At 32.0% G+C, this 25,290-nt stretch overlaps 4 protein-coding genes and 1 pseudogene across 4 annotated transcripts; 3 read left to right on the forward strand and 2 right to left on the reverse strand.

Annotated features, from left to right (window-relative positions):
- Nucleotides 1-227: 227 nt before the first annotated feature.
- LOC114403676 (long chain acyl-CoA synthetase 2-like) lies at nucleotides 228-7,098 on the forward strand. The gene is made up of 19 exons (XM_028366780.1): nucleotides 228-711; nucleotides 1,870-1,933; nucleotides 2,262-2,351; nucleotides 2,445-2,501; nucleotides 2,645-2,693; nucleotides 2,843-2,919; nucleotides 3,504-3,543; nucleotides 3,633-3,727; nucleotides 3,853-4,017; nucleotides 4,503-4,613; nucleotides 4,713-4,800; nucleotides 4,918-4,984; nucleotides 5,058-5,133; nucleotides 5,210-5,327; nucleotides 5,539-5,784; nucleotides 5,869-6,008; nucleotides 6,189-6,371; nucleotides 6,470-6,589; nucleotides 6,787-7,098. The coding sequence occupies exons 1-19, from the start codon at nucleotides 563-565 to the stop codon at nucleotides 6,832-6,834; spliced, it is 1,983 nt and encodes a 660-aa protein (XP_028222581.1). The 5' UTR covers nucleotides 228-562; the 3' UTR covers nucleotides 6,835-7,098.
- Nucleotides 7,099-10,492: 3,394 nt separating this feature from the next.
- LOC114402806 (extra-large guanine nucleotide-binding protein 1-like) lies at nucleotides 10,493-13,696 on the forward strand. The gene is made up of 4 exons (XM_028365486.1): nucleotides 10,493-12,419; nucleotides 12,819-12,923; nucleotides 13,017-13,121; nucleotides 13,211-13,696. Exons 1-4 carry the CDS (start codon nucleotides 11,433-11,435, stop codon nucleotides 13,556-13,558), a joined length of 1,545 nt encoding a protein of 514 aa, XP_028221287.1. The 5' UTR covers nucleotides 10,493-11,432; the 3' UTR covers nucleotides 13,559-13,696.
- A 3,825-nt stretch (nucleotides 13,697-17,521) lies between these two features.
- On the forward strand, nucleotides 17,522-18,622 carry LOC114402243. Its single transcript, XM_028364746.1, has 2 exons — nucleotides 17,522-17,718; nucleotides 18,134-18,622. Exons 1-2 carry the CDS (start codon nucleotides 17,683-17,685, stop codon nucleotides 18,512-18,514), a joined length of 417 nt encoding a protein of 138 aa, XP_028220547.1. The 5' UTR covers nucleotides 17,522-17,682; the 3' UTR covers nucleotides 18,515-18,622.
- Nucleotides 18,623-21,437: 2,815 nt separating this feature from the next.
- Nucleotides 21,438-23,390, reverse strand: LOC114403512 (annotated as a pseudogene).
- A 241-nt stretch (nucleotides 23,391-23,631) lies between these two features.
- On the reverse strand, nucleotides 23,632-24,403 carry LOC114402365 (cold shock-like protein CspE). Its single transcript, XM_028364904.1, has one exon. The coding sequence runs from the start codon at nucleotides 24,155-24,157 to the stop codon at nucleotides 23,861-23,863; it is 297 nt and encodes a 98-aa protein (XP_028220705.1). The 5' UTR covers nucleotides 24,158-24,403; the 3' UTR covers nucleotides 23,632-23,860.
- Nucleotides 24,404-25,290: the final 887 nt, after the last annotated feature.

A 25,290-nucleotide genomic window follows, 5' to 3' on the forward strand; every position in this document is an offset into this window, starting at 1 on the left:
GAATAAATACCCAAAGTGGTGCAATACAAAAAGAATAGAAGAATAAAAAAAATGAGAAGAAAAACCAGAAAGAATAAAAAGTAGGTATATGTTAAACGACATTTTCCTTTTCAAATTAGAACCAAAGTTTATAGGCCCTTTATTTTATTTTCTGTTAACCATTTTGTCTATTAGGAAAATGGCAAGGGTAGCTTCACCAAACTTTTGCAGCCAATATAAATGCTCATGGAGGGTGTGTTGCTGAAAATATGCAAACACAGAAATCACAGCTGAAAGAGGGTACTATCAATAAAACAGCGCTACAGATATTGTTCAGAAATTTCTGTACCAAAAAAGTAAACATTGAATTTATTGCACTGGCTCAACCCCCCTCTTCCTTTCTGGCTCACATGCACTTCTTTTTCTTTCTTTGAAGTTCATCTATCCACACATACATATCCCTTTAGCCTTTATTACAAGCCTCAGATATAACTACTTCACTTGTTGTGACTAAGCTCACTAATCATTATCATCATTCATCATCCCCTAGACACAGTTCTGAAACATTCCATTCCATCTTACAATGCCAGAGGTTTATACTGTGAAGGTTGAAGAGGGAAGGCTTGCAACTGATGGAAAGCCATCAGTGGGTCCTGTCTATAGGAGCATTTATGCTAAAGATGGTCTCTTGGAGGTTCCTTCTGATTTTAAGTCCCCTTGGGATTTCTTCAGGTTAGTATTTTTTTTATCAACCAATATTAATTGTTAGTGAGAGGAATTCAAATCTGCCATCTCTTCCTCTCCGTTCTCCCTTCAATCACCAAGTTAAGCTTATAACTATTTCATGTTACTATTTATGATTTTGTTTACTTTTCTTTTTCATGATGAAGTTATTATCATGTAAACTGAACAACTCTCAACATATCTATAATGCATTAAGTTATTTTGTAGCAGGATTTTAACCGTTTTGTTGTGTTTAGTGACACACCAGAACATGACATTGCTAATCATTAAAGGAAATCTCTTCTAAATTGAGTAACTCACTCTAGAGGGTAAAGTGAGAAATCATAGTTGTTGATGAAAAAATCAACAATCAGTTAGGTGCACATATATGACAAATCATGGATCTGTTGGAATATTGAAAATGAATTTTTAGTAAATGTCTAATTTTATATTTGTTTCTTAATAGATTTTTGTTTTATGAAGAATCTTTAATAAAATAATAATTTTTTTTTATTCTTGACACTTATTTCTAGTTCCTAATAAATTAATAAATTTTGTGTTGATTTCATGATAAATATTTTTCATTTGTTATACAAGCGACAATAAAATTTATTAATTTATTAAAAAATAAATACAAAATTTTCTAATTTATGAGGAACTAAAATAAAATATCAAGAATAAAAAATAAATATATTTTTTATTAGACACTCAATACAAAATAAAAATTTATTACGAATAAACACAAAAGTCAAATATTTATTAAAAATAAAAAATATATTTAACTCTTCATTTTTATATCAACAACTAGGATTATACTTTACCTTTACTCAATTTAGAGGAGCCAAATACAAATGGAATATATTTAAGTTCAGATTAGTTTAGTTTTTGGCACCAAATTAAGAACTAAGAAGTAACATTATTAGTACTATGCTTATCCAACCGTACTAATACAGATTTTAATTTATAGTTTCTTGTTAAGTAATTTTAACAAGCTTTTATCTTTTAATTCCTTTATTATAATTTTTCAATTTTTCAGTTACATGTAATGTTCTTCGCCCAAATTGTATATATCATAGTGACGTGTCAAATGACTATTTATGTCATAATTTTGTAATAAAACAGAAAGTACACGTCACTTATCAGAAGTTTTAATGCTTCGTTTGGCAGGGACTCTGTTAAGAGGAACCCCAACAACAATATGTTGGGTAGGCGTCAAAAAACCGAATCTAAGGTATCAACTTCACATATTTTGGTGCTTTTTAAAAAAAAAAAAGTATTTTGGTTCCATGCACCATTTGTTAGGATCAACTTTTTTTTTCCCCTGATTAAAAGGTGACACAACACATTAACAAAAATAATACTCTCATTCTTTATTGTTAGACTTTCTGCTTACATGTCACTTTTTAATTAACTTGACTACTTGAGGGAACATAAAAATGATAGGAAATGGAGACAAGTTCTCTTATTATGGATATCATTAAGAGTCTAAACTATTGGGGAAAAAAAATAATTCTCTCAAATTTTGAAAACTTCATGTGAACATTGAGGTGAATTTACAGTTGGGTTCCTATACATGGCTCACGTATCAAGATGTTTATGATGCTGCCATGAAAATGGGTTCGGCCATAAGGAGCCGTGGTGTCAATCCTGTGAGTTTCCAACATTTCTTGCTCTTTCAAGATATTGCATTGGAATTACTGAATGTGAAATTTATAATCTAACTAGTGGTTTAAAATCACAAGGGAGATCGTTGTGGCATATATGGGTCCAACTGCCCTGAATGGATCATTGCAATGGAGGTATAACACTTTCTTTGTATCACCATAAATTATAAGTACTTCATTTAATTATTACCACAAAGTCTTACACCTTATGTTAAATTAATTGGCTTTGTTAATTATTCCAATTGGACTTCACATGATTCAATTTTTGTGTTTTGCAGGCTTGCAATAGCTGTGCAGTGTCATATGTTCCATTATATGACACCCTTGGTATGTGTTTTCTGACTTGACAAATGTCTCAGTGACCTTGCTTTTAAGTGTTATCATTTGAAACATTTCTGCTGAAGAATCTGTGGACACAAATTGGAGCATATATCATCAGCTAGGAAATGACTTTGACTTGGGTTTATACCTTCCAGGTCCTAATGCAGTGGAGTTTATCATAAACCATGCTGAAGTTTCAATTGCATTTGTACAGGAGAAAAAGATTCCATCAGTATGTTCTAGTTCTTTGAGCACAATCTTTTATTATTTCAAGTTGGACTACCTAAAACATTCAATTGTTATATTATTAAGATTACCATATTGGTTGAGTCATCCTAAATTAGTGTGACAAATAGTTTTGCTGCTTTTATTATTTGGTGATATGGCTTTGTTGAAGCTTCAATTTCACTAGGATTGTCTGGTTCTTCCTCATAGTTGACTTCAGTAAATATTCATGTTATGGAAGGATCATCATTCCATTAGTTAACAATTAATTTGCAATATTTTGATGCTACCTTCAATAAATAATCATCTCCATCAGCTATCAAGTAATCAACAATGTCTTGTCTCCCAAGAAACTATGTGGTGAGAAAGCCATTAATCATTAGCATCCTTCTTAGATGGATTATGTGCATAAGTTATTATATATGATATTACTGTAAGCCATTTTCTTAAAATAGAAATGTAAAGTCAGGTTCATATTTTGGAATTGAAAATATGTCTTACTTACTGCAAGACCTTTTTAATGGTTGTAATTAGTATGTTATCCATTGAATTTCTTGAAGTTCCCTTCTGAACTAATATCTGTTTTCACAGGTTTTGTCATGTCTTGCACAGTGTTCTTCAAATCTTAAAAGTAGGTGAAGCATGGCCATCTTAGTTACTCCTAGATTAAGGGTCTTACCTCCATTTTATGCTGACCAAGCTCTGTGTGTCATGGTGTAGCTATTGTGAGCTTTGGAAGTGTTTCTACCACACAAAAGAAAGAAGCTGAGGGGCATGGCGCGTCCTGCTTCTCATGGGGAGAGTTTCTCCAGCTGGTAAGATGTTAAACTTGGTTTGCAATTGCCTATTTGGTGTTCCAAAATTAGGATCATGAACCATTTTATATGAGTATTCTGAGATATAATTATAACAGTTTAATATTTTTTCTTCCTTTCTCTAGGGATGTCTGGATTGGGATCTACCATCAAAAAAGAAGACTGACATTTGCACAATAATGTACACAAGTGGAACAACTGGAGATCCCAAAGGTGTCGTTATTAAGAATGAGGCTTTCATGGCTGAAGTGTTGTCTGTTGACCACATAATTATGTTAACAGACAGAGTGGTAAGAACTATTTCCCTTGAAGCTTCATTAGTTTCATGTTGTATAGCTTATACCGCAAACACTGCCAGCCGCCAGGTCAATGTTTCTTTGGCTGCCATGTTGATTAATGTCATAATGATTATCAAGTGGCAACATTGGCAACATAATAGTTAAAAGCAATAATGGGGAAATCAAACCCCAATTATTTTTCAATTAATGGATGGTGAAATCCTGATATAAAGTACGGTGGACAGAAGTGCCTATAAAAAAATAAAAAAAGGTGAACATAATTATGCTCACCTGGAGGTTTCAAACAATTACTTTCCTCGCATTAGACTAAGGAAAGTAATGCTATTCTCATAATTTATCTTGGAAAAATATGGTACATATTTTAATCAAATTCAAAATTAAAACAATGAGAAGATGAGTATGAGTATCTAATCTTTGTTAAATTAAACACTGTAGTGCTGAGTGCTGACAGTGAAAATATTTTGTGATATTTTTAGGCAGGAGAAGACGATGTGTACTTTTCCTTTCTTCCTCTTGCTCATGTATATGACCAAATAATGGAGACGTATTGCATCTCCAAGGGCTCATCAATAGGATTTTGGCAAGGCGTAAGATTTTGATTGACGTCATGGAATTAGTTTTTGGTCCATTCTTTAAGTGTTCTGTTTTTAATGACTCGGGTGGATTTTTCTTGTTGATTCATGCAGGATGTCAGGTTCTTGCTGGAAGATATTCAGGAACTGAAACCAACTATATTTTGTGGAGTTCCTAGAGTTTTTGACCGTATTTATGCAGGTAAAACAAGAATGCTTCTTATGATCATCTTTGGTTATCTAAATCATGATCTTAAACGATGACTATAAGATCCTTATCTCTGTGTGACTACATTAACTATAAGCTTTTCACTTGAAGGTATCAAAAGCAAAGTATCTTCTGCAGGACCACTGCAGAGTACATTGTTTCAGTGCGCTTACAACTAGTATGTTTCATCATTAAACTCAAGTGTTTAAATTATCTGTATGCATGTAAACTAATCTGGAGTCTAATGACAGCAAGTTAAAATATCTGGAGAAGGGTCTTCCGCAACACAAAGCAGCACCTCTGTTTGATAGGCTTGTGTTTGATAAGGTATAATACCACTTTAACTTTGTAAGCTCTTTTCATAAAGTTTGGTTCAAGACTGAAATATAGGTTTTATTGATAGACAAAACTAGCTCTAGGTGGACGTGTTCGCATCCTGTTATCCGGAGCTGCTCCTTTGCCTAGGCATGTGGAAGAGTTTATGAGGGTCACTAGTGGATCTACATTATCACAAGGATATGGTATGATATATGAATCTTCTACTACATAAAAAAAGTCTTTATCAAAATTTTCTGAATCAAGGGCTATATTTTGATAAAGTAATCTTGTGGGAGAAAATAGGTATGATGGTTTAATCCTATAAATAATTCTAGAATGATTTTTTTATTTGTCATGGTCACATGTTAATTGTGTACATGTTCATATTAATTTATTATCATTTTGATGTGGCAGGTCTTACTGAAAGTTGTGCCGGGTGTTTCACGGCGATAGGTGATGTGTATTCTATGACAGGAACTGTTGGAGTTCCCATGACAACCATTGAAGCCAGGCTTGAATCTGTGCCAGAGATGGGATATGATGCCCTCTCCAATGTACCCCGTGGAGAAATTTGTCTGAGAGGAAATACCTTGTTCTCCGGTTATCACAAGCGTGAAGATCTTACCAAAGAAGTTATGGTTGATGGCTGGTTTCATACAGGTAAAACCAGGTTGTCCTGGATTCAAAATTAACATAGTGATTTGTAAATCAACACAAAATTCACATACAGGTAAACCATTGCAGGTGACATTGGAGAATGGCAATCAAATGGGGCCATGAAAATTATTGATCGGAAGAAGAATATCTTTAAATTGTCTCAAGGAGAATATATTGCTGTGGAGAATATTGAAAACAAGTATTTGCAATGCCCTCTTATAGCATCGGTATGCTTCTAGTTCAATCACAACAGTTGATAAAAGTAGAGAAACAATAGTTATAGTTCATTTTTGGTCATATTAAGTTTACTGGGAAAGTTTACTTCGAAAGTAGTTTTGCAGTGCACCTATTATACTAAATTTGTGTAATTAAATATTGGATAAAAAAAGAAATTATTTCACATGCAGATTTGGGTGTATGGAAACAGCTTTGAGTCATTCTTGGTGGCTGTTGTGGTCCCTGAAAGAAAAGCCATTGAGGATTGGGCAAAAGAGCACAATTTGACTGATGATTTTAAATCTTTATGTGATAATCTTAAAGCAAGAAAACACATTTTGGATGAGCTCAACAGCACTGGTCAGAAACACCAAGTATGTATATATAATTCATTATCATATGCTTCCAGTTTCTAGTTTTATGATATATTTTGCCTGTATTACCAAACATTTGACATCAAAGAAATATTCAGCTTAGAGGATTTGAGCTGCTAAAAGCCATTCATCTGGAACCAAATCCCTTCGACATAGAAAGAGATTTAATAACTCCAACATTCAAATTGAAGAGACCACAATTGCTCAAGTACTACAAGGTTTTCTTCTTGTGCTTTGATCAAAATTTCATAACTATTGACCTTTTGAATTAGTAGTTTGATTCACAGTTTGTACCAAATGTGCATCAGTTTTGGCTTCCATGTTTAGCACCAAATGCTGATCTATAAATTTCAATCAGATGTTTGAGTGTGCATGACTTAAATAAACATTACTCTTTGCCAACATTATTTTGCAGGATCATATTGATCAACTATACAAGGAAGCAAAGGGAGCAATGGTGTAAACCATGCAGCAAGTGGCCATGCTGTGTGCAACAATTTTAAGATTTCTGCTAGTTATGAAGAAAAATCCATTTGGCATTCTGTGTATTTGGGTTCATTATTGTATTGACTGAAGTGCAAAACCATAAACATAGATAGAATAGGCTGTATGCTGAAACAGCAGCTCCATATGTCATTCTTGTAAAAAATCACATAATAAAATTGTGTGGCCCATGCAAAATCTGTATTTTCTTTTGGCAGATATGCTTTATTCTTTCATTTTTATAGTTTTGGTATGACTTAATATTTCAAGAGTACAATAATTACTCAGAATTATATCGTCTAACAATCCACAATCTTAGCCATCAGAATAAGGTGGAATTTTCTACAATTTAACCTTGTATTTTCACACAACCATCAACATATTTCTATGTCTGGTATTGTCTTTGGGTTTTTAAATGCTTTGGTTCTATCTGATATTGATTGATAACTTCTAAAATGTGGTGAAAACTACGATAGACATTAAATCCAAACCACACACTCACACACACATGTCTTTTGAATACACAAGCTTGGATACCACATGTCCACATTACTCATCATTTTTATTTTTAAGGTTCAATGAAAGTAAAAATTCTTTTCAATATTTCACTTCACATTTTATACAAAAGCAAAAACTATTGGGACATGCATGTTAGATTTCATCCGATGTGGGACTTGGGTATTTCCCAACAATGCATAAGTCACATAGGCAGGGTATTCTAGTCTCTAGACATCAGTTCCTATCAAATGAATGGCAGAGGAAACAAATTAATTGTTTCATTCACTTACATCAACCAAGTCCAAATTTGCTACTCTATATTTGTGTGCCTAACCAGCGTGCGTCCAGACAGGATAGACTAACAGAATGATTATGCCAATTGTGATTGATAACAAATACAGCAGCAGCATCCAAATTGTAGAGGAATATGCATATATAAAACGACCAAATGCTTGAATGCATTCTTGCAGCAGCATCCAAATTGTAAAGGAATATATATATGCCCGAATGCATTCTTGCAGCATATAACAGACAATGATGAGGCATATTACCCCCCCCCCCCCCCAACTGCATTACTTCTACAGCTGTTTGCGAAGAGACTAGGAGCTACAACAATAAGAAGAATCAAAGCTGCAGGCAGCTCCAGCCAATCTGAAAAAAAAAATCATAAGAGAGAATGCTACTTTTTAAAAGAAACTCTTTTTCAAGACATGTATCATTATTAAATTAGATCGGTCGACAGAAAAAGAAAACAGAATGATCAAGACCTACAAAGCATGAACTCTAACATTAGAACAACATCGACACCAAGACACGGCTAGTGATCACTAACAAATTGAACTAAAATATGAGGAGCATAATAAAAAATCTAGCATGATAATCAAGATTTGTGTATTCTTATGTTCACCTTCTTCCTATGATATTAATCTAAACTGATGTTTCTAAATGTCTAAGAAAATTCAATATATATATATATATATATATATATTAACCATGCTAGTGTCCTTGAAGTGTTTGTTCAATTGTTCAAGCCAATGATTTTTTTTACTGGATACCTAGTGAGGAGTGTCCAACATGCATCATACATACAAGTGACAAAAATGTGTTAGTATCAACTTGAGACAGATATACAAGTTGCCATGTCCAACAAGGGTTAATTATGTCATTTGATGGGCCCTGGTGAAACCATAGATAAGGTCCTCTTAAATATAAGTATTTTAAAATCTAAATATATATTTAGGGATTTTATAAACGGATGCAATTCAATAAAAATAAAAAATAAAAAATTTAAAAATCTAAAAAAATTAAAACAACTATTTTTTTGACTTAAATATGTTAATACTCCTTAATATATACCTGAATTTTGTTTTTGCTCCGTGATGTTTAAAAAGCTTGTTTGTTGTTAATCCCTATCGTTAGGATTCACGGGTGTCATGGCCGTTAAATTTTTTAAAACACGTTTTGTGGCAGTTTTAAAACCACCCGTGACGGTTAAAAATCACACTAGAATCAATTAAAGGAGGTAAAAAGATTAGATATCCATTTCACGAAAGATTAAATTATAATGTATTTTATCTCATCTTCATACTCTTTTCCATTAAAATACATAAATATGGTAGGGAAATCACTTGTGATGTTCTTCATACTATGATATAAATATATGAACTGGATAGATGTGGGTAAGTGAAAACTGAGAAGCATGCACACTTATATTTATGGATACCAGTGAATATAGTTTTCAGAGACACCACTTATGATGTGCTTCTTACAAACAAGATCCAGATTACATATCACTTAGCAAAAATGCTTTGGAAGAAAAAGGCGCAATACCACACCAGTGGGAGCAATCCATTTACCAAGCTCTGTCCTGTATAACCACAAAAGTAAGTAGAAAGATACTACTAAGAAAATTTTGATATTGGACAAAACTGAAGATATGAACTATGAAGTCAATAACAATAATGCATGACGAGCTAATAACCTCACAACATCGAAAATCCATGAAGACATGTGAAACCCTCTACCCCAACATACATATTTATATAATATCGTACATGAAAGTATAAAATTAATTAAAGAGATTTTATTCAATGAATAAGAGTTTACGTGGATAAAAGGTTCGCATTTAAATTAATCATCAAATTAAAAATTTATTAAATAAGGATATGAAAGCATCTTTGTTCCAAAATAAGATGTCCAATTTTTACAAAAAAAAAGCGAGTTAAACAACGGAATAACATAAAGTAACATGTTAAAAACATTATACAAATAATATAAAAATTCATGTCTCAATCTGACATCTTATTAGAACGTTGTGTCTCAACATTCTCCGGTCAGTTCCTTGTAATAACTAATAAATCTATCGGTCTTGCACTCGTTAAGATTTGCCTAAGTCTATTTGTAAAAGGTTTGATACTATCTTTAGTTTACTGCATCTTTTTATCTCTGTTTGAAGTTTTTTTTGCGCCAACTGTTAGTTATTAAAGGCAGAAATGAAAACATGGAAATTCCTGTTTTCTTTCCTTTACTTTCCTCTTTGTTTCATTGGCCAACAAGATGATGATGATGACTATTAATTAGTTTTGAATGAGTAGTATGAGAACACCATAGATAAATGGTTTAGTATTTTTCTGATTTACAAACAAATTAAAATTCCAGCTTGGGGTTACGATTTATGAAACTTACTCCAGTATCCATTTTTTATCCCATTAGATGCTTAGAAGCTTCATTACAAAAAGAGTTCAAACAATAACGTACTCCTTATCACAGCTACATATATGAGACATAGAAACATACATTATTTTTTTAGTGTATAATGGTCGCACGGAGATTTAAACCTAGAAGGCTAGAACATCATGAGCCAGTAGGTTTCCTATATGAGATCTAAGTGCTACATGGAAATTTGTTCCAGCTAACTTCCCTTGTTTGAATGGAGGTTATTCACATAATTTGCAAGGACTTGGATGCACCACCAAATCTTCAGTTCTACAAAAATCAACAAAGATACAATTTGATAAAAGGGTTTGAACTCGAAGGAAAAGGACATTAGGCAATAGTAGCGCACAGGGTGACTTCCCAAGGGACTTAATAAGTCTGAATAACACAGTACGTTGAAGCATTCTGAGTCATCATGCATTTTCCTTTATAATTTCCCTTCAAAGTTCAAACGTTTGGAACACGTCCACTACTTACTCTTTCCACTTCGGTCAACCTTTGTTTATTTACTTCTCACTCTTCCTTCCAATTCCACCATTCTCTCTTCTTCCAATTTTGCTCCTCTTCTCTTTTCCCACGGCACAATTCTCTCTTTCCCATCTGAAATTTGGCATGGAACAAGGGTGGAAGAACATGATAGCAAGGCAACAGACTTGAAATTAGGTATATGTAGGTGCAAGCAGAGGCAAGAGAGTTTTGGGGTAAATATTTTCATAGGGGTAGCTAGTGTTAGCTAGGTCCATGCAGATTGAAAACAATAAATTTGATCACAATATTGGGTCACTAAGACAAAGATTGATCTAGTAAGTTACCATTCAACTTGCTTGACTCGTTGAATCAACCAAGTCACTGATTCGAAATCCACTCAAACCAAATCATGGACATTTCTGATGTAATGGGTGGTGACTCTTACTGATTGAGTACTCGATTTCTGACCTACGGTTCAAGCCGAGTCAGATAGTTATGGTGAGAGGGCCTGCATTGTTATGTTGCTCTCCTGCGCTGTTATTGCTATCAATTTCCCTTCAAAGTTCAAACGTTTGGAACACGTCCATTACTTACTCTTTCCACTTCGATCAACCTTTGTTTATTTACTTCTCACTCTTCCTTCCAATTCCACCATTCTCTCTTCTTCCAATTTTGCTCCTCTTCTCTTCTCCCACGGCACAATTCTCTCTTTCCCAATATAGCTGCATCCTTTGTAGTGTAGTTTTGAGGCTTTGTTTCCATGTTTTTCCTTCATGGGGTGCTGATATTTCTCCCTTTTGCATCATTGGTTTTCCCCAAAAATGGGTTCTTTTGAGATGACTTGGTGAGTGCTGTACTATTTGTTTTGGGTTTTGGCTTCAATTTGGACTGCATGAAATGGATTCTTCTGTGCCTCCTGTTGCTTTGGAAACTGAAGACAGCATAAGCAGTTACTCCATTCCTGAAATCCCTGCTTTCAAACTTGACCAAATCCTAGTTGCAACCCTTGCTCCTCTCTCTCATGATGAGTTCTCAGACCCAGTTATCCAACCTCTTGGCAAAAGCCTTCACAAAAGAAAGCAGAATCTGTGCACGGCAGATTCTGCTGTCCTTTCAGGCCTGGAGGACTCTTGTGCAGTCATATCACCACCAGCACCAGACACTTTGGAAGTGCCTGATGATAGAGATGGAACCGTTCTTCACACAACTTCTGAGACCACAGAATCAGGTCCAGGGTCAAGTTCAACCTCTCTTTTTGTCTCTTCTGATGAGATTTGTTCCTTCAGAGAGGAAGAGGAAACACCAAGTCCAACTCCAAAGCATGTGAAACGTGTTTCTGATGTGATCTTCAGTGATCTTGAGTCAAACTACACAGATACTGATGAGTTTGATGATTCTCAGATTGAGAGTGTTCCAGTGATGGAACGTGCTGTGAGTATTTCTGTGATGGAACGTGCCGTGAGATCTGGGAAGAAGGGTTCTTGCTATAGGTGCCTCAAGGGGAACCATCTCACACTAAAGGAGGTTTGCATTGTTTGTAGTGCAAAGTATTGCCGCAGCTGTGTGGTGAGGGCTATGGGGTCCATGCCAGAGGGAAGAAAATGTGTGACTTGCATTGGCTACAGAATTGATGAGAGAAATAGAAGTAGGCTCGGGAAGTGTTCTCGTATGCTGAAAGGGTTGCTGTCTGAGTCGGAAGCAGCCCAAGCCATGGATGATGAAAGGTCTTGTGAAGCAAATCAAATACCACCAGAGCTTGTCTGTGTCAACTTGCAACCTCTGAATAGGGAACAGCTTAAGTTGCTCCTCAATTGTCGAAACCCACCAAAACAACTGAAGACAGGATCCTATTGGTATGATAAATGCTCTGGACTTTGGGGAAAGGTGAATACTTAACCTCACCAAGGACTTACTTTAATTTAATCTATTTCGGGTGTGTTTCAGTGGAAACACTTTATTAAACTCATCTTCAATAAGCTCTTATTATTATGTGGTAGATTATGCCATAAATTTGACCATAAAACTTATTGAAATAAACTTAAATGACATTATAAGATTCATGAAGAAGCTTATTGAAATAAACTAAATAGAGCTTATCAACCTTTTTGTGGATGTATCTCTAGGATTAGTTTAGTGTGCCTTAAAAAATGGCACTTAGAACTCAAGGAATGTGCCTTCAGTGTGATTTGATTTTACTTACAAAATTTAATTCATGAATCTTTCACCCCCATTTAATGTTTTTCCAAGTGAAGTTCTAATATGTTACATTAATTGATTTTACAGGAAGGTCAACCACCTAGTCACCTGCAGAAAAACGCAAGCAATGGAAACACCAACGTGTTTATAAATGTTCGTGAGATTACAAAAGAAGAGAAATTGGTGCTGCAGGTTTGTTGTATGGAACACTATGATATTTTATTGCTTACATATATATTTTTTGGAATGTTAAACCAAAATGTTGCATTGCATTGATTTATGCAGGTGGCTGGAGTGCCGTGGGAGGGAACGCGCAACTTTTGGGTGCATGCCGATGGATCATACACGGAAGAGGGACAGATATATCTTAGGGGCAGTATATGGCATAAGGTGATCATTGTTGAGATGCATGTTCCTATACTTGTTTGGTTTTTATAGTAATGAAAGCTCATCAATAGTTTTGGATTTCCCTTTTGCAGCGCATAGTAAGGTTGACTTGTGCAGTTTTGTCTTTGCCAGTTCCTTCAAAGTCTGTAGCTCTTTCTTGTGAAGGTGAAATAGCTAACACAGACAGCCTTAGTAAGAAAATACTTAACAAATTTCTACTTATTGGCTCTGTCAATTCTGATTCAAAAAGTTTTAGTTGGGCTGTGGACAATGCGATAATGAGTGAGAGTGAGACTGCATCAAAATTGGGAGCATCCCCTGTCCGTAGTTTTGGTTCAGTTGTGGACAATGCAATAAGAAGTAGTAGTGCTAGTGAAGCAGATTTGGGAACTGTTGCTTTGTCAGTGAACATGAGGATGGTAGTAGATGCACTACCTTGATTGTGTGCAAGGTTTTCCAAATCAAAGAGTACTAATGTATTTTATAATACTACCTAGTATCCAGATTCATGCTACATGGATTTTCGTCCCAGATGGATATTTGCTTATATCCTATTTTCGTCCCAAATTGATTTTTGACATTCAGTTACAATATTATAAGCATGTTTCAATACTTTAGTCCAAGCTCCTATATTACCGAACAGACAAACATTCAATATGTAGAGTGGGTTGGAAATAATATTATATGAACACGAGGTAACAATTATTCCCTTGATAATTTATAAGAGTAAAATATTGGACTGAGGTAATATTTTATTAATAAATGTATTAAATTTTATCATACTTATTTTATACACTTATCTCTCACAAGATGATGATGAGTGGTTAAAAAAGACGTAATCCAATTGAAACAGAAGAATGAAATTGACGGAGAAGGTACTGTTTTCAAAGTACGAGAACTAAAATGTATATACTAAAATCTATAAAATTTGATATTATTATCGTTCTTTATTCTTTTTGTATGAGTTAAGAGCTTGTTTAATCGAATAAGAAAAACCAATTCAGCATTTTGTGTGGTTGTGCAAAAGTAAATTCTCTTCTCTTCTCTCTCCCACATGATGGAACACGGAATGAACTGTTCTGAAAATGCTCTCAGATGAACTCAAGTTTTTTTTTCACACTTAAATTTCAATCTGTAAATATTATTGTACATACATCTAAAAATATTTATAAATATAAATAAACACATCTAAAAACTACAATTAATTTAAGTAAATGCATAAAATTATAAATTAAAAAAACTAAAATATAAATAAACACATCTAAAAACTTCCTATGTGCCTAAGTATAAAAAACAGAGCCAAAACATCCTTTCTACAACGTACACACTCTCTTTCACGAAACCTCGAGGCTCATTCCCCTTTCTATTTTCTATATAAACTCGAACAGTTTCACTCCAACCATGTACACCATTTAAAACATAAATTGAAGAGATTTAGAGAGCTCAAGAAACAAAAGGGGTTCTTAAATTCTACGGTGCACAAGTGGTTTTATTTGTTAAAAAGTCAATTTTAGTCTTAAAAGAACTTAGCTACAATAGCAAGAACTCTCTCTCACTCATTGATTATTGATCGAATAGAAAGATATTGCATTTTGGGTTTCGCAATAGCTTCATATTGTTATAGTTCACTGAGTTCCATTAGAGCTGAGACGATTCCTTGCTGCAACTGTCTTCGGTTTCCTTGGTTGGTGCCGTCGAGGGATGGGATGGGATGAAGAGGACAACTTAGCTTCTTTGTGCGCCGTAGAATCTACCCTCAACAGATAAGCGTAACTTGAGAAATTTAATTATTTGAGATTCAAGTTAAAAACCTCACAGCAAAGAAGCGTGGCTTAAGAAAAAAAATGTTAATTTTCACTCACACAGCTCTTTGCAACATTTTGCCATTTATCTCCATCTGAAATTTGGCATGGAACAAGGGTGGAAGAACATGATAGCAAGGCAACAGACTTGAAATTAGGTATATGTAGGTGCAAGCAGAGGCAAGAGAGTTTTGGGGTAAATATTTTCATAGGGGTAACTAGTGTTAGCTAGGTCCATGCAGATTGAAAACAATAAATTTGATCACAATATTGGGTCACTAAGTCAAAGATTGATTTAGTAAGTTACCATTCAACTTGCTTGACTCGTCGAATCAACCAAGTCACTGATTCGAAATCCACTCAAACCAAATCATGGACATTTCTGATGTAATGGGTGGTGACTCTTACTGATTGAGTACTCAATTTCTGGACCTACGATCCAAGCCGAGTCAGATAGTTATGGTGAGAGGCATAAAAACAAAGTGACACCTCATATCCGATTAAGTGTAAAATTAAACTTTGAGGGAATGTAAATAAAGGAGGGAGTGTATCCATTCGCCTTTATTTTATTTCAGATTTTATAAAAATAAGGGATTTAAGAAAGAAGATATATGTGTTAAAAAAAGGAGTGTAAATAATGATTTTTATTTTATGTCAGATCTTAAAAAAACGAGTTAGGCCCAATAGAAAATGGAAATATATATATATAAAAGGGGTGTAAATAATAATATTATTCTTTTTTAGTTTAAGATTGGAAGTCAGGGTGACCCGACCCAATCTGCAATTAGGCAACAGGGTTGAGAAACCCTAATTGCCTAACTTCTCAAAAATGGTGTGGCAAAGGGGGGACCACCATGGAGGGTGACATCCCCTGGCACCACCGATGTAGGGCCTGACGACGCAAGACCGCCACAAGGGCAGCGATGCAAACTATGAAGGAGGCAGGATGGTGCGGACAAAAAAATAAAGAAAGGAGAAACGTATGTGATTTTCGAATGTGTGAAAAAAAAACAAAAACAAAATGTAATAACGAAGGAAAAACTACGATTCAATCTACATGAACCTCATCGGCGACTAAGGTGCCACAAACAAGAAATCATGGAACAACGAAGCCACAAATCACTAAAAGAAAGAAAGAAGAAAGAATGGGGGAAGGGAAGAGGAAAGGATGAGAGGAAATTGTGAAAGAGTGAGGAAATGAGGAGTTACTTGATCCTTTTTTCTTCTTCGATGAGGTGATATAATTGGTCTATTTTCATCCTCGAAATTCATGCCCCCTTTATGCAACAGATATTTTTTTTAGTTTGAATAAATATGATTTTTAAGATATAGTATGACATAATTTTATTATTTTTTTGGTATATAAAATCTTTTCGTTTATACATTTAATTTGTTTTTTTTTGTTACTAGAAAAAATCTTAACAAATATTCAAATGTATATTAATATAAAAATATATTATATTGAAATTGATAAACATATATGTGTATATATTTAATTATTTATTTCTAAATTTCCATATTTGATTATTATTTTAAATAGATTATAAACAACTATTTTAATACTTTTATGTATTTTAAAATTAATATAGAAATTTATTTTGAAATTTTCTAGACTTGAAAAAACTATTTATACAAATATTTAATGTCAATAATGTAATAATATTTATATAAATATATTAATAAATACAAAATTTCTTACACATGATCTATTTTTGTTATTTAACTATTTTTTTAAAAAAATTTATAATTCTTATATAAATTGTCAATTCATATGAACAATACATATCAATATTTCACATATGTAACAAATTTATTTTTATAATTGTCACCTCAACACCCACCATAACCATGACAAAATCAATAATACACCTAACAAACCACCATCAAAGGAAGGAGAAGCTCACTAGAGTAAGAAGAAATGGAAAACAAAAAGATGGAAGAAGAAAAAGTACAAAACATAATGTTGAAATTAAAAAAAAAATGAATGGTGTAATTGAGATTTGGCTGGTAAAGGAAAAAAATCCCTAATATTTGATTCGTCTGGTTGTGGTGTGGGGGTTTTGTCCTTGTCCATTCAGTAAAATATAAAAAATAAAAATGTAAAATTAAATATGGCATTAATTATTTGGTGGTCAATTAATATAATTGCACATATTAGTTTTTTAATAATTATTGTTTAACTTTAAGATGATTTTTAGTCGGTTAATAATATAAAACAAAATCACAATATTAATGCATCAAAACTAGACTTAAATGCTTTATCATATTTTATATTTAAAAAATTATTATAATCGATAACTGTTACTTGAATTTTGGCTTTTTTGGATATATTTTTTAGTTTTGGGTTTGGTAGTAAACATAAACCTTGATTTATTTTCAAGTTAATGCTTTTGAATTTGTGTTGATAATGTGCGTTTATCTTATTTTCAATGTCAAACCGAATAAAAATATAAAAATATTCTTAGTAACTTCCATATAGACGCGGATTCAATTAGAATACAGATCAGATCCAAACATGCATTTGGCGTGCTTTGGAAGCATGTTTAGTATATATAAATGCTCACAAGTTTTTAACCATCATTCACTTCAGTTTACATCAATGGAAATCCCTAGTGAAAATTTACAAGATCCGGGGCATACCCATTGAAAAAGTAGCTATCTTGAGGAATCCTTGTGTTTATGTCTTTACCTTTTTCCAAAACATTTTCACCTTTTCTTGACATACATTTTGCAACCAGCACAAATCGGTTTGTATAACCAATATGAATTCTTTAATAGGACGTGGAGTTAATTTTCAGGTGAATTCATTTCTTCTCGATTCCATTTATATATGTGTTACGTGATTTTTATTTCTTTTAGGGAATGTTATTGAAAAAAAATTCTTGAAAAGAAAAAAAAAACTTTAATTATTATAAGCACTCAAGATTTAAGGCACTGGTTATTATTTTTGTCGTCACCGTTGAAATCCTCAATGTTGTAAATAAATTTGATAAATATGATTTCAATTGCAGTCACGGTACGATACAATTGTGTAAAGTCCAAAACCACCTTATGATCGTCGATCTTTTTTAAGCCCTTGTGAACACTTAGAGACTATCAAATAATATTTTTCCTCCTATTTTCAATTTAATTAGTTAATTGAGATTTTTGTTGGAAAATGGCTTTTTATATATGATTTTTATTTTGTTTAATGGATATTTGATGGATTCAAAGGTTGAAGCAGCACAGAAGGGAGTGAAAAAAAGAAGCTTGACTGAGAGTGGAATGAATGAGCATGAAAATTGTGTAGGCCTTGATTTAGAGTTGAAGCTATCACTAGCGGGATCAAGTTCGGGTAATTTATCAAATGCCTTAAAATCTACAACTTCAAGGACTCTGCTGCCATCATCATCATCATCCCATAAAGTGTACTTACCTTCCTTATTGGGAATCAATGGGAACCATGAGCCAACACCATTAATTGCAACGGGATGTCCTCATTGTTTATACTATGTGATGATATCCGAAGCTGACCCTAAATGTCCGAACTGCAAAAGTTATAATCTGATTGATATGTTTCAAGAGAATCCTACAAAGAAAATGAGGACATGCTAAAATTAATTTGTACTTTTTTATGATTAGAAGTTAATATCTTTTAATTCTTAGTAGTAGTTGTCTATCAATTATTTTGATAGTAGTTTCAATTGCATCCCATTATCTATAAAGTGCTAGTTATTATTATTATTATCACATTGGGAATAAGAATAAATGTTATAAAGAATTTTTATTTACATTTTCTATTGCAATGAGTTGTTTATTTTCACTTGGAAAGTAGTTGCGTACAAGTTATTATAACAAAATTTAATATATGGAAATTCAGAGTTACAATATACCAATATATATACCAACAAAATTAAGGCCTTCCTTTAAGATATATAGACAAAATAATGATGATCATAATAATAGATTGTGGAGAAAGTGAAAAATTTCTCAAAATCATTTAAACATTTAAAAACTCAATTGCATAATAGATAGGCTTAATTAAGTTGGTTTGAAGTATTTGGTGAGAGCACAGACATATGAAGTTGTTGAGTAAGGAAAGGAATTGAGGATTATGCAGATACTATAATCAGGGGCCGAGTGTGATAATTATGGTTAAAGGTATAAAAATGAAGTGACACCTCATATTTGATTAGATGAATAATTAAACTTTGACTATACCAACTAAATGACCTTCACACTTGATTGAGTTGATATATCTTGAAATAGAATTGACACCTAACATACCAGCTTATTAGATATGTCAAATTAAAGTCACACCTCATACTTAATTAAATGTATAATCAAATTTTGACTCTTAGTAACTAAGTAATACTTTGCATGCAACTAACTAACTTGAGACATCTTTAAGGACAATTAGCATAGGTTGTTTGTGTGAGAAACATTTGATAACCTTATTAATTTTCTCTAAAAAAATCATTCAAATTAATTAAAATAATTGTTAAATGCTGAAATGATTATTCATATAACATAAAACAATATGTATTCCCAGTCGGATATCAGGCATTAGACAAAATAAAGTTTTTTTCTCACAAATTAATAAATCTGTTGGTAAAACATAAGTTAAAAAAATCATTATCTTAAATAAAAAATTTAATATCTTGAACAATTAGTCACGGACTCTTAGATAGAGATAATACCTTAAATTTACCACAAAAAAAAAATGCATGAATGAATTGGTAAAACAATAACATTTGGCTGTTATACTAATACGATCGAGTAGGGATGCATTTATTAATAAAAATTGAATTTGAAATCTTTTTTTTTTCACAACCAGAGAAAATTTTATATATTACCCGTTGAGGGTTCAAAAGGCACGAAACATTATGAAATTGAGATCTTATGTAAGGAAAACTTAAATCCTTATTACTTTTATTACGTTACTCCTATATCATAAAAATGCACAACAGAGAGTGAGAATCTCACTCTCCCCACTATTTCAGTTCGACACTTTTTTTTTTTCTTTCTGTTCTTTGTAGGTAAATTCACACATTACCTCTGTAACTGATAATTTATTTTAATCTCAATAATCTCAAATTACTCTTTATTTATATACTTGATCTTTTCAATCTATCCTCTCTCTCTCTCTCTCTTTTTTTATCCCCATCTCTAAATTGAATTTCAATCATTTTTTCAAGAAATTGTTAATAGTTAAAAATGATCTTATATGACAACTTATTTTTAAAATTGCCATTATAAATCCGAAATAAGATTTATATATTAAAAATATTTGTTTATTTAAATTTTAATTATAATTGAATCAATATATTTTAAAAAAATTATTTTTAATTTTTAATTACACAAAATTAATATTTATTCCCTACAATACATAATATAAAATACTAAATGGTACGTGCGCATCTCCTTTAGTAACACTATGTATTCTGTATAAATGTTTGAGTTTAAAATAAAATAAAAATTAACATTTTTTATTTCCTAAATTAAAATAAAATAAATTGAAATATTAAATAACTTTGAAAAGATTCAAACTAATTTAATATACAAGAATTAATGGTCAGTTACTGAAAATATTCCACCCAGGTAAGTATTCCTTCTACAGTAAATCATTCAAACTAACTTTTATTTTTAATTTTATTTTTCTTATATTGTTGTTATAAAAAAAAATTACACGGTCAAATAATATATTATTTTAAATATAATTTTTAGATGATTATTTTTAATTTTAATAATTTTATGATACTTGACAATTTTAATTTGGTTCAGAGTATAAAAATCTTTTATCTGTCAGTTTTTTTCTTTTTTATTTCCTTTAGTTTTAAAAGAGTATTAAGTAAACACATATATATAGAATAGAATAGAAATAATTGTATATGATTGCAAACTCTTTTGTTAAATTTGAATTTTTTTGAATATTTTTTTTAATCACGAGAGTTTATAATAATTCATGTTTCTTGTAATAGTTCATAATTCATGTATCTTGTCTAATTAATTTAACTAGAATTGTTGTTCTTTTTTGCCACTGATCCTGACAGAGTGTTATTTTCAAATATCTCCTGTGTCCTTCTTCTTGTACTCCCACGATGACTTAGAATATTTGGTTGGGTTGGTGTTAATAATATTTGGGGATTTTCTTTTTACATCAGTCGAATCTCAAATACAATCCACAAAAAGAGTGAAAAATCAAAATTATCCTTCACTTACATATTGTCAATTCATCACTCCTCTTATAACATTAACTTACCGTTTCACACCATTGCATTGCACCTTTGTGAGTCTTTCTTCTTCTTCTCTTTAATCCTTTCATCAACTCCTCCTTCATCTCATTAATCTGTGCTTCCTTAATCCATCTTTCATTTTATTGTTCCATTGTTGCGACTGTGAGTACCACTCTCACCTTGCCTATGTGTGTATGTTTTTATTGTGTTAAATTTATACGGATTGACAATTCATATAGATCATACAAATGTGTTTGACATAGTAAAAAAATATTGATTATGATAAGTAAGCAATTTCAAACTTCGTAAGAAAGTCATCATATTCTATCTTAGTAGGACAATCCACAAGACTCTCCCATGCTTCCATCACATAGTCTCATGTGTTTTCCTGATCCACAAGAATTTTACATTTTGATTCAGAAAATACAATTTTCATTGCATTCATCAATGTTAAATATTTGTTGGTAACAATGACTTGAGGGAGTACATCACTTCTCATAAAAATCCTAAAAGTGGTTAGAATAAAATTTACCTTTAAACTGTTCAATAATTAGAATAAATATTACACAATTGGTAATCAGATGTGACAGGTCCATAAACTTCATGTCTACATTCTCTTGGAACTAGAGGAAATGGAGGTTGTAATCTTAGGGTCTCTTTAACAACTGATTTCAAATATTTGAGTTCATTGATGCAAGTCTCATCAATCCTTCCTTTTATGTTGAATACCTTTCTCACTTCAGCTTGTGCTTTCTTCATCACTCTTGGATCTCTTACATCTCAGCCATTGCCCAATCTATTGTAATTGCTGATGTGTCACCTCCACCAACAAAGATATCCTGGTTATCAAAAAGTAATTATATGTGATGTTAGCTAATTCAAGGACATCTCTAAAGAGACACTTAAAAGATAAAGTTAAAAATATTGATTGAAAAATCAAATTTGAAATTGTGATAAGATACATTACTTTTGATGTTAGAATCTAAAAAAATCAACAGCTACAAACTCTACGCTTAGAAGGGATTAATTTTTTTTTTCATATTGGAGAATCATAAATTTTAGGAATAATTAAAATATGTTTGGATGATGATAAAAATTCTTAGGAATAATTTTATATGTATCATGTGAATCAAACTTTTTATGCTTAATTTTAATATATATATACATATAACTTTTTTTATAAATTTAAATTATTTATTGCATTAAATAATTTAACAAAAAAACATGTCATTTTATTACAGTAAAAAAAATCGTAATTTGAGAAAGTTAGATTTTTTTTCATAGAAACAATTTTATGGGAAACAGGAGAACAACATTCTAAAAAAAACAATATTCTTAGGAAATGTTATTTTAAAAAAATTAAACCAAACATGAAAACCAAATATTTTTTAGATTCTTGTGGGAAAGTAAAAAAATTCTTTATACCAAACGTTACTGCAATAAAAAAGATCCAATGTGAGATAATAGAAGGTTATAAGTATTAATCGTAATCATTGATCTAAGTTCTACAGCTAAGTGCAAGATTATCTTCGTAAAAGGTTTTGCATGTTAATTAAAATCCTTACCTGGATTATACCTTTGAATTTGCCATTGGTTAAACAAATATCCTTGTCACTACCATCCTGAAATTTTAGGAGAATATCGACCAAATCTTCCTTCTTTTGTTCACATTGGCCTTCCTTAGCTCCTGACTTTGCTTCTTTATGTTCAATGATGATGTTTTCGAGAACCCTATCCATTTGTCGATGCAACTTTTCAAGCTTAGCTCTGAGACCAGTGACAAGTTGAAGCCATCTAGCAGAACAATACAAATCTCTCCCTGCAATCTCAACTTCTTCTTTCACTAGTGATATGAACTCTTCTTGGTCTTTGTAGTTCTTGCCAAAAGCAACTGTTGAGGTGATGGAATATATTGATGAAAGCACCATTTGAGAAACATTGATGGGTGATGATGATGATCCTTTGTGTGAATAATCAATAATTTTGATGATGAGATAAGAGAGCTCTTCTTCTCTTATTGGTTGGAAATAATTTACACGCTTTTGGGTGAAAAGCTCTATCGTGCACATCCTTCGTATCACTCTCCAATAATTTCCATAGGGTGCAGAAGCAATACCTGTGGATTCATAGTACAATATATCAAATGTTGCACTTTGAGGCCTTGATGCAAAGACAACATCATGGGTTTTCATTATCTCTTTGACACACTCGGGTGAGGAAACAATGATTGTGGTCGTTTCTCCAAGTTGAAGATATATGCATTATCTTTATTATAAAATCCCTATAGGATTAAATATTAAACATAAAATCTTTGTTCAAGATCTAACAGTAAAAATACTCTTAAAAGTTAATTAATCCATCTCTCACCATAGGATTAACTTATTTTGAGATAAAATTATTCCAAACTACTTTTAGACAGATTCACTCACTTTATTTTCCTCGTGGATTTTTGCATATATCCACAATCTATCAAACCATTAATTAAAACGTAGTCTCTTTAAAAATAATATAAATATATTTTTATTTGACATTAATTCGACACATCCAACAACTTACTACATAACCACGTTAAACACATGATAAATGTATTACAAGTTTGGAACCAAATGCCAATAACCAGAGATAATATAATAAAATATAAAATACCAATGGACTAGTATATTGTCCAACTATCAATATAAATATCATACTCGCAATTCAGGAAACTCCAATAATTCATTCTCACTTATTTCTCAACATTGGCAGCATCACCACCAGAGTTTTCCCCGTTACCGCTGTCACTAGATTTAACCGTGGTGGTCGTCACGTTGACGGCCGCGGCTCGCCCGCTGTCGTCCTGAGTGACGAGGAACTCTACTGACTGACCCTCCGACAAGGTGCGGAAGCCGCCGTCGGTTTGGATCGCACTGTAGTGAACGAAGAGATCAGAGCCACCATCTTCGGGAGTTATGAAACCGAAACCCTTCTCCTCGTTGAACCATTTCACTGTGCCCTTATATCTTTGACTCTCGGTGGTGCTCATGGCTTCCCAAGAAACACAAGTTTTTTTTTTCCTTCTCTTTCTAAGGTCTTGAAATCTTATGATGAATTGGAGTGTCAAGTTCAGCCTATTTATTATGATTCGTTTATTACCGTGCTATGATGAATTTGTCTATTTCAAAAAAAGAAAAAGAAAGAAGAACGTGAATATGTTTGGTGTAAATGGGGACAAATTATTAATATTAGTACTAGCTAGCTACCTATAGTGTTTGTTAGAGTAGGTGAAAAAATAGACCACTTCATTATTCAATTATTGTAAATTTGATTATATAAAATAAATTATATATGTTTTAAAAATGTTTAAGTAAAAAATGATTTTAAGATAATTTACGTATCTAGTGTACGTAGCAGCAATGAAGTTTAAACCTAGGAATTCATGCCAACTACTTAGCTAGTAAGATAATTTATTTCCTTTGAACGAATTAAAGCTTAAAATAATATTTTTTACAACAATTTTTTTTATAAGAAAAATGAAATGATTTGTAGTTGTTAGTTTTGTATTTAATTCAATCAATTGTTAATGACAAAATAGGGAATTAAAAGTAAGCTAAAAAAATAAAATGTTTGTTTTTAATATAAGCATCAAAATTATTTATGATCAAAACACTATTTATTTCATTTAATTTTATAATCATTGATTATATATAAACATAATCAAACACATTTGATTAATAATACTAACATTTTGTTTTCTATTTTGAAAGCAGTCTAATTCAAATATGCTAAAGCCAATTTAACAATAAGAAATAAAATGTACCAAAAAAACGAGGTAGAGCATATTTATTGTGATTGGTTCATTCCCATAGTAGAAAGGACGTAATTAATGAAATTGATGAGGTACTAACGTGAACATGTTTAGTGTAGGTGGAGACAAATTTGTACTATTTTTTTGTGAAAATTACCAATAGCTTTTCTCTTCATTAGAATATAATATTTAACCAACCTAGTACAGTCAGCAGATAATTAGATTCATTCTTTAACCATGTTAATGGGTGTTTAATTTTCTGATCATATATATGAAAAAGATTTTGTTAAAAAATATATAATTTATTTTAGTGATCTCTATGTCTCAAAATTAATCTTATATGTAACTTACAGTTACAGGAATATCTTGCT

Source organism: Glycine soja, chromosome 20 (assembly GCF_004193775.1).
Source record: "Glycine soja cultivar W05 chromosome 20, ASM419377v2, whole genome shotgun sequence".
Classification (NCBI taxonomy): Eukaryota; Viridiplantae; Streptophyta; class Magnoliopsida; order Fabales; family Fabaceae; genus Glycine; species Glycine soja.